Source organism: Eurypyga helias, unplaced genomic scaffold (genome assembly GCF_000690775.1).
Source record: "Eurypyga helias isolate BGI_N326 unplaced genomic scaffold, ASM69077v1 scaffold5210, whole genome shotgun sequence".
Taxonomy (NCBI): Eukaryota; Metazoa; Chordata; class Aves; order Eurypygiformes; family Eurypygidae; genus Eurypyga; species Eurypyga helias.
The window spans coordinates 65,274-75,043 of NW_010225019.1; the positions used below are offsets into that span (position 1 = coordinate 65,274).

General features: G+C 46.0%; 1 protein-coding gene across 1 annotated transcript; it reads left to right on the forward strand.

The window, feature by feature from the left end:
* The first annotated feature begins 226 nt into the window (after positions 1-226).
* RAPSN (receptor-associated protein of the synapse) lies at positions 227-9,295 on the forward strand. Its single transcript, XM_010147785.1, has 7 exons — positions 227-709; positions 3,178-3,516; positions 4,990-5,148; positions 5,485-5,583; positions 5,675-5,797; positions 8,405-8,458; positions 9,092-9,295. Exons 1-7 carry the CDS (start codon positions 494-496, stop codon positions 9,293-9,295), a joined length of 1,194 nt encoding a protein of 397 aa, XP_010146087.1. The 5' UTR covers positions 227-493.
* The last annotated feature ends 475 nt before the right edge of the window (positions 9,296-9,770 follow it).

A 9,770-nucleotide genomic window follows, 5' to 3' on the forward strand; every position in this document is an offset into this window, starting at 1 on the left:
CTGTGACTGCAGCCGATTGTCTCTCCCCGGGGTATTTATAAGCTGCATACCGGCGGGCAGGGGTGTGGGCAGTTGGCTCGCTGTGACCTTGGAAGCTGGGGAGCCTGACTGGCAGGAGCGGTCGTGGAGGGCGCAGCTTTAGCCAATGGGGAGGAGACCAGCACTGGCTGCTCAGATTGAGTTTCACTCTTGTCGCTTGAGATTTTTCTCTTTCTCTCCCTGTTGTGCTTTTCCTCTGTTTTTATGGGATTGGACAGGCGAATGCATTGATGGAGTCCTAACAAGCAAGATGTTTGCCTAGTGGATTTGGGATGTACCTTCAGTGCTGAGCAACCACTTCTTGCCATTGCCTCCCACAGCTCCAGCCCCCGACATGGCTGGGCTTTTAGGGCTCCAAGCCTTCTGAGCGCACAACCCGCCCTCCTCTATTAGGGCGATTTATGTTGTGTTCTCTCCTATGCACTTCCTTTTTGCTGTCCTTAGAGGTTAGTGTATGAGGCTTTTTAATGCATGGGAGATGGGTCAGGACCAGACAAAGCAACAGATAGAGAAAGGACTCCATCTTTACCAGTCTAATCAGACCGAAAAGGCCCTGCGAGTCTGGATGAGGGTTTTGGAGAAGTCTGCGGATCCTGCTGGCAGGTTTCGGGTTTTGGGTTGCCTCATCACTGCTCATGCAGAGATGGGCCGATACAAAGATATGCTGAAGGTAAGGCGAACTGGAGACGAATGCATGCCGTTGTGTCGCACCCACTACAGAGAGTGGCTGGAGATTAGGATGTTAAATCGGGGGGGGGGTTATTTTGTATATAGTAGAACACAGCAGCTGTAGAGTGCATATTATGGGCTGCTGCAATCACTGTGTTGACCAACAGCTTCAGCCCATAAGATAACACAGAATACTGCTTTTCACTGGGTCTGGTCCCTCAGGATTCCCAGGTTATTGAGGTTCTCCAGTTAATCATGGGAACCTGTCTTGATTGATTCCCCACATACAGGCACACCACGTTATCAGGCTTCAGAAAAGGGTATGAAAACAAAGCCTTTGCTTCGCTTAAAGCTGTTTGCAGCATGTATGTCAGTGTAAAGAGATCTCCAATTCTCTAGAATAAGCAGCAGTCCTGTGGAGATGTCTGTTACCTTGTTGGTCGGCTGCTGTTTGATGTCTAATACAGACCTTCCATTGTTTTTTACTGCATTCACTTGTTTGCAAGGGGGCTGATTGAGGGGAAGGAGGATGCTTGGGGCAGGGGGGGGGATTGTTGTTGAGTGATGTTCCAGACGGGTCTGACAATTGAGGTCAGAGAGGGGCTCCCAGTTGTCAGGACAGTATAGAAGAAGGAAGGATATGGGGCTTGATGGCAGAGTGGTAAAAAGAAGCTGAAGATTTCAAGAGTATGAGGATAAACATGCTTGATTCAATGAGCAAAAGGAAGCTGATGTATGGATCTGGGAAGTAACAGGATGCATACAGAGAGCAGCAGGCAGTGTTTGGGAGGGTGACTCAGGAATCTGGAGACAAGGTAACAGGATGTTGTAATAGTCTTAAACTGTCCCAGGCCTCAAGGGCCTCGATATTCTTGTCCTCTTGGTTTTGCTTGCCTCTTACTAGGCTGATAGTCATTCAGCATCTAGCACAAAACGTGAAGGGGGTGCCCACATCCCATTGAAAAACTTCTGGGAGCTCTGTTTAGAACGGCGGGGTAGGGAGCACATCTTGCTAGTAAACCCATGCACATGTCAAAGACCTATCTTAAAGCCAAATTCTTAGGATGAAGAAGAAAAGAGAGGTATGAATACACCTGGAAAACATTTGAACAAAAGTAATTCTGATTGAGGGGTGTGGAATTAGGTGGTGGCAGAAACTACAGATTGATTAGGGAAGAGAGAAGCAAAACAGGTAAGATGTGGTGACTTGAAGGAAATACTGAAGGCTGCATGGAAAACAAGAAACAGGCAAAGGAGTGGGCTCAGGATCCCTGTGCTGTCATTTGTTACCTGAGAAGAAAACTGATGGTGGGATCAGAGTAGGTGAATTTTAGTTCTTCCCAGTATTAGGAAGGAAAACCAGCTTCAGTCAGACTGAAGATTTTGTACCACGAGTGATCAGAGACAGAGGAAGGAGAGCTTTAGCAATAAACCACTGAGAGAGGAAGTAACAGGAGAAAAGGGGTCAGAATTAAAGGCATGAAATTAACTGTGATTTAAGAAGGGTTATGATGCTCAACCTCTTCTGGAAAGAAATTGTTACTTCAGGCCAAGGCAAGAGGCTGTGGCAGTGAACTTGTACAAAGGTAAGGGAACGTGGGGAAGCGTGAGCTTATGCACATTACTGGGTCCACACAGCAGCTTTCCTAAAGCGCTAAGGAAACTGAGGATATGCATACCTAAGCATATGCAATTTGTGGTTGGCGTTTTTTTACTTGGTGAAGAATATAAAACAGTAGCTTAAATTATTATGTGTTGCCACATACAAAAAGGAAATAACTTTGTGCCCTTGGGGATCGTTATCCGTAAACCTAACTGATAATCTCTAATGAAACCCCATACTGAGAAAATTGCTAAATATTTACCTTTGCCACTAGTATTAATTCAAGCCAGTAGTGTGCTTGGTAAATCACAAAAAAGTCACTGCGCAGAAGAGCTTGCAGCCTAAAAGAAAGGGACTTCAAATCATTTAAGCGAACTGTATGCAATGAATCCTGAAGGTTATAGAACAAAAACTGTCAAGACTGCAATTTGTTAGTAAAAAAATCAATGAAAGAGGTAGCTGGCTAGCTTACTTGTATTAATAGAGTAAGATATTAAGAATTCCAGAGAAAGTGGAATAAATCAAACTGAGTGAAAGAAAACTGAGCTGCATTGTGTCAGATGTTTCCTGCTTCTCTTTAGGGCCATTTAACAGCTTTCTTTCCAGTAAGCACCAGCCTAGTTCGTCTTCCTTGTCCCAGAGACTGTGTGGAGAAGGGGGAGAGGTGTCTTCAGACCGCTCACACACCTTCTAACCCATTGAATAACCGCTCGGTGTGTACGATGCTTCTCAGTCTGTGCTGCTGGACTTCTCTGCCCTGCTCAGAGATAAGCCGCTTCTCCAGTACACGGTGCTGCTCTGTGGGTGTTTGAGCTGTATTTAAATAAACTACCCACTCTTATAAACTCTGTCTTTTCTACTTAAAGTTCGCAGTGGTACAAATTGACACAGCACGGGAGCTGGAAGACCCAGATTACCTTACAGAGAGCTACCTAAACCTGGCTCGCAGCAATGAGAAACTCTGCGAATTCCAGAAAACAATCTCTTACTGTAAGACGTGCCTGAACATGCAGGGTACCACTGTGAGCCTGCAGCTGAATGGCCAGGTGAGCCTCAGCATGGGCAATGCCTTCTTGGGCCTCAGCATTTTCCAGAAGGCTTTGGAGTGCTTTGAGAAGGCTTTACGCTACGCACACAACAACGATGACAAGATGCTGGAGTGTCGCGTCTGCTGCAGCCTCGGGAACTTCTATGCCCAGATAAAGGTGCGGTAACCTAAGGGATGGGAGGATGATTGTTTCGTGGATTCAGGAAGGAATTGGCAGTGGTGTGAATTTCGGTTTATTTCTTTGCTATAGGAAGTGAAGTACTGAGAGTGTGTTGTCAGCTAAAATCTCTTCTTTGTAAAACCATGATTGAGTACTCCACAGTAAGGATGGGAGGATCCGTGTAATGTTCATATAGCACAGCAGAAGCAGCTGTGAATATTCCTGTGTGTTGAAAAGATCAAATTTAGCTTCAGAGAAGATCACATCAGAGGAGGTAGTCTGCACGCAGGGGCTGGCAGCCAGAACTCAGGGGATTCTCTGTTTCTACTGCTATAGCAGGCAAATAGTTATTTCTATGACCAAAACCAGGTAGGAACTGAGGATGGGCATGATTTACCAGTTCCAGCTTCTGTTACAAACAGCAAGCAAATAGGTTTTCCTTACAAATTCTTCATTTTTGTCAGTAATGGAAGACAAACCCACTGAAGTGTTGAAAACTATCAGTAAATTTCCCTCGTGATACCAAAAATAAAGACAATAACGTTGGATATTTTTAAGGTATGAAGTAAGAAGGGAGAAAGGAAATGTCAAAAAGTTGTGGTTTCCGTTGTACATCTTGGAGAATTAAATGATAGGACTTTTTCATTTCTGTAGTGTCATGTAACTTACGTGAGAATGGTTTTAGATATTTAGGTAAGCTTTGCATACTTACTGTAAAATAAGATTTCTTTCTAAAATGCTTTTAATGCAGAAAGATACTTAAAAATGAAAATACGTTTATATTATTACCTACTGTGGATTTGGTGAGGCCGTGATTCTTTGCTCCTGTTTCCTGCAATGATGGAAAACTAGCCTTTTGGAGATCTGCCATGTGGAGAACACAAGGGCTTCATGTAGATGTTGAAAGCAGAGATGATGTAAGAGCAGAGAAAGTTTTCAGCCTTTGGTTACTGAGGAGGGTAAATGGTTCTTGCACAGTAAAGCTGATGGCTTACTATATAAAATTCATTTGCTGTGTCATTGTCTCAGTGTCCTGAACCCAGAGAGTTATATGAATTTGGTATATGGCAGTTCCACCTTTCACAGTTTGATATCCAGTGAAAACATCTACTGAAATACAGCAGGTGGAAGAAGAGCAGCAGGAGTTGAAAGATGCACAGAATCATAGAATCACAGAATGGTTTGGGTTGGAAGAGACCGTAAAGATCACCTAGTTCCAACCCCCCCTGCCATGGGCAGGGACACCTTCCACTAGACCAGGTTGCTCAAAGCCTCATCCAGCCTGGCCTTGAACACTGCCAGGGATGGGGCACGCTGGCAAATCTACTAGCTGTTGCCGTGTTAGTAAATAAATGGTTGTTTTTTTTCTTTTTCTCTTTTCTTTTTGCCTTTTTTTTTTATTTCTTTTTTTTCTTTTTTTTTTTTTTTTTTTTTTGGTAACTGCTCTCTGTCTGCTTGTCTGCCTTTCAGGACTACGAGAAAGCCTTGTTCTTCCCATGTAAAGCAGCTGAGCTGGTGAATGATTACGGAAAGGGCTGGAGCTTGAAGTACCGTGCAATGAGCCAGTATCACATGGCAGTAGCCTATCGGAAGCTGGGGCGCTTGGCAGATGCTATGGACTGCTGTGAGGTACAGGGTGCAGGCAGATGCAGAGCTGTCAGAGATCTCTGCCAGGGGATCTTGCCTATAGGACTGGGAGAAGGAGAGATACCATGGCATTCACACCTGACTCTAGATGTTCCTGCTGCCTCCCAGTCTTAGAGCTTGTGGTTTCAGTAGCCCGGGGGACATTTGGGTCTGTAAACGGCCCTTGGTTGGGAACACGTGAACAAGACTTTACTTGCCTTAAAAAGATTGTGCCAGTTCTTTGGAGCTGATCTTTGAGTGGCTGGAATGCTCAGTCCCAGCCTTGCTGTTGTGAAGGAAGAACAAGCTCTTTTACTGACCAAAGATCATTTCTTTCAGGAGTCCATGAAGATTGCCCTGCAGCATGGTGACCGGCCTCTGCAAGCGCTGTGCCTGCTGTGCTTTGCAGATATCCATCGCAGTCGCAAAGACGTGCAGGTACAGCTCTTTCCTGACAGGAAGGACAGAGGCAAGAGGGTGTGAAAAGCAGGTCATAGCAAAACATGTGTTTTCCTCCCTGCTTCTGCAGACAGCCTTTCCTCGGTATGATTCCTCCATGAGCATCATGACAGAGATTGGAAACCGCCTGGGTCTGATCCAGGCACTGCTAGGAATGACTAAGTGCTGGATGATCCAGAAGGAGCTGGACAAGGTCAGTTACAAACTTGTTTCTACAGAAGTTTGTTAGACAGGATTAGATCATACAGCCTTTTTTCTGAACCATATGCCCATCAAAGTGCAGTAGAGACCTGTACCCCTTGGTTCTACCAACAGCGTCTGTTGCTTGTACAGTTACATTTCTCCAAATGGTCCCTCTCAGCCAGGAATTTGTTACTAACGGTATGAACATCCATTCTGAGTCAGCCTGCTAACTTACAGAATTGTCTCATTACTCACGACTTCAAGCACCAAACGGAGAAACCAGCACTGAGGGAAGGAAGCCTCCTGCTGCCATTGTGGGCAATCAGCTTATGCTCAGAAATTCCACTGCCTGCTTTTTAGCTATGTGACTAAGCTCCTTCTTGCGTTAGTGATGGTGTTTAAACAGCTCTACAGCTCCACCATGTGCTTTGCGGGCGAACGTGCCATCAAATTCCTAGACAAGCTTTGAAGGTATATAAACTGTGGTTCTAATCAGAGAAATGAGAGCAGAAAATCATTTGGGAATAGACAACCAGTCACTATAGTAGAAGGGGGTGACGTTACTTATTTTGAAAATATTTAGGCAGTGTATGTGTGTTAAAATCCAGATTTCAGTAGATGCAGGAGGATGCACTGCAGCAACATCACTGGGTTGCAGAATGAGATGCTCAAAGGTTAGCCTTGAACTAGTGCTGCGCAGCCTGGAATGCCTGCATGGTGCCACAGCAGGATCCTGTTTGGGTGTAGGTATGATGAAGATTCACTCTTATCCCTTATATGAGACACGCAGAATTTTAGCTCAGATATTAGGAAATCAAGTATGTGTCTGTCAGAAAAGACAAGTTCCAGGTGCTGTCAGCATCTGAGCTGCCTACAGCAGGGAATCGGTTGAGCGAGATACACCTTGCAATATCAGTAAGTAAACACTACGTTTGCAATGGACTTAAAAACTTGGCTCAGTGTAAGACCTTTCCAGCCTCATATCTCGTATTCTGAAGAATGGGACAGGACACAGCAGGTAGGCCTCTGCATGGGAAAGTATTTGGAGCACTCATCAAATGCCTACATCCATCCACCAGTCCCACCTCCAGCCACTGCCACCCTCTGATATCACAGGCGGGTCTCGCCTGGCAAGGGCTTTGCACAGAACTCACATCTCACCAGAACCCACAAAAGAAGAGGAGGAGTTGATGAATCTTCTGTTCCAGGCATTACAGAGAAGTCTACCCTGGTGGGTCAGGGACTTTTATGCCCATTGCCCCAAATGTGACCTCCTCCAATGTCACAGCCCTGAATACTCACCCAAGCCTGCTCCTTAACTTGCCATTCTCAGTTTCCATTTCTTATGCTACTCACCCCAATATCAATCAGTTACCTAATAAAGCAGTTTGCTAACTTTCCCTATTCTTGCCCTAGCTTCTTCCATCTTCCCGTTCTTCTCTGCCAGTTAGTCCTTTCATTTGCATGCAGCCAATGCTCTTGCAGATCCTCCCAAGCTGCAGCCACAGCCTGCTTGCCCAAACTCTTGTGCAGTCTCATATTCCCGTCCAGGACGAACTGTCCCCTGGACTTCTCAGCTTCTCTCCTCCCACCTTACGTGGCATCACTTTGATTCGTAGTCCCGATCATTCATTTCAGGGTTTTCCAGTGCACAGTCACTCTACTTGAGGCACAGCTCTCAGTTATGTTCTACCTGCCAGCCTTCAGTTCCTGCTTCCTTCTTCTCTAAGTTCCTTATCCCAGGCTGTTGCTGCCACCACAGGTCTAATGCCATTCCCTCGGCAATCTCATCTGGTCCTCTTCTCCTAGAATAGCAGTAATGCCATGTTACAGGGTAGAATTTGTAAAATTCCTCCTCAACTACTGCATCTCGAGGGAGACCTCTTCTCTTTGGACAAATCTGAAGCACATCTCAATAGTTCTGGAAGACAGATACGGATGATCAGAACAGTGAGGAGCCCTTTGGCAGCTAGGGGAAAGTAGGGGCTGATTTGCTGTAACAGCTGCTGTGCTAAATACCTTCCTTCAGACTGAAAAAGATGGATAGCAGTATACTCCTACGTCACACCACGTGTAAGTAGGACAAAGTGGATATATGAACAGCAGGGACAAAAATGGAAAAAGCGTGGTGTGTTGGTGGTGCTGATCCCTTTCGTCCCCTCTTGAGGAAGTGAAATTGGAGTTGCCCAACAATTACTCAGCCTGCAGGGAAGGATGGAGAAAAGGCATGCTTTGCTTGTGCTTCATCCCAACCCCAATGAGCAGGGGTGACAGAGTTTAAATAAGTCTGTATTCTCTCTGCTTGGAAGCACCAGCCTCTGCCAACATCATACCCCTGCTTGGTGGCACTGTGCCGCTGGAGCAGAAATGCAGCTCTTGGATTATTTGTGGTCTTTCAGAATCCAAGCTTTTCTTACGGATGAACTTTTGGGAGGGGAGGGAAAGCTGCCAGACAGCTATCTTGCATCTCCAGAGTTGCAGTGATGCTCATTTATCCAAATTCTACTCTGAACCTCTTTACCTCTTTCTTTCACAATAATTCCCATGGGGTATTCAGACAAGTCTGGTTTTGATATAATTGGACTGAGAACTGATGATGCACGCTCTCCATTCACAGGCTCTGGAAAGCATTGAAAAGGCACAGGAGCTGGCAGAGGGACTAGGGAACAAGGTAGGATCCTACAGCTTCTCTTCAGCACTGTCCGTAGTCTTCTGTCAGGCAAGTTGAGAAGCCAAGCGTTGAAGTATCCAGGCTTGTTACTGCTTATTAACATGCCTGTATGAACCAGGCAATACCTGGGACTTGCCTTGTGAAGTGTTTAGCTGTGGGCAGCTGCATGGATGGTGATCAGTGTGCAAGTCTGGAAAGTGGGGGAGGAGTCACAGTGGGATAAACAAAGGGGAATGGGAAGCAGTGAAAACGAGCTATGAAACAAGCAGAGAACTTGAGGATTAGGGGTCTCTTCTTTAAAAAAATATTACTGCCCTGAACAGCAGCTGACCCATGTGCTGACTGGAGGCAAAGGGAAGTGAAATACAGTGTATGTTACTAGTAGCTCAGGAAAACCATCCTTAAAGAGCTGCAGAGTGGTGCCTCAAGCCTGGTGTTTCCTTTTGTGAGACAGGGAGGTGGGTTAATGGCAGCAAGTGCCCAGAGACCAAATGTCCTTACGGTTGATCCTATCCCTCGGACAGCGTTCTGTGCTGATGTTTCTCTAGCTGGCTCATAGGGCTGTAGCGGTTTCCAGTTCTGTTACTGGTCTGCACCTTGTTGTTCACTTCTGTTTCTGCCCTTCGCGTGCAGCTTGGCCTGCTGAAGCTCCACTGCCTGTGTGAGAGGATCTATCGCACAAAGGGGCAGCAGCGAGAATTGCGTGACCACGTCGTGAAGTTCCACGAATGCGTGGAGGAGATGGAGCTGTACTGTGGCATGTGTGGCGAGTCCATCGGGGAGAAGAACAACCAGCTCCAGGCGCTGCCTTGCTCCCACTTCTTCCACTTAAAGTAATGAGCTGGAATTACTGAAGATCCTTGTCATGACATCAGTCGTAGGAAAGAGCTGTTCATGCCCAGAGTAGGACAGTCCTATGCATGCTGTTCCCCAGCTTACCTGGGCCCTGCAGGAGCCCATTGCAGTGTCCTGAATCTCACAGCCTCAAAGGGTGAGATTTAGCCTTAAAACCCATCCCACTCCCACTTCTGTCCTCTAAATGGCTGTCTCCATCAATGTCCTCACCTTGTAGGTGAATCTGAGTTCACAGATTCTTATTTAATTCCTCTTGGGGCGCACTCTGAGGGACAGTTTGGATTTTTCACCTGACTCCCTTCGCTTTGTCTGGTTACCCTGAGGTGAAGGTGGTGTTCAGGCTGTTACTGTGCTCCTGCCGTGAAAGCAGCTTGCTGTACCGTCACTTTATTTTTAGAAGAAACATGAGTGTAACAAACCACATAGTTCTGAAAATTAAGAACTTAAAAACGCAGCC

Bases quoted from the DNA above. Each gene is read 5' to 3' on its own strand.
- RAPSN (XM_010147785.1), top strand. From the start codon at position 494: ATGAGGCTTTTTAATGCATGGGAGATGGGTCAGGACCAGACAAAGCAA. The intron at 710-3,177 runs GTAAGGCGAACT...TTCTACTTAAAG, and splicing joins GATACAAAGATATGCTGAAG to TTCGCAGTGGTACAAATTGA. The intron at 8,459-9,091 runs GTAGGATCCTAC...CTTCGCGTGCAG, and splicing joins CAGAGGGACTAGGGAACAAG to CTTGGCCTGCTGAAGCTCCA.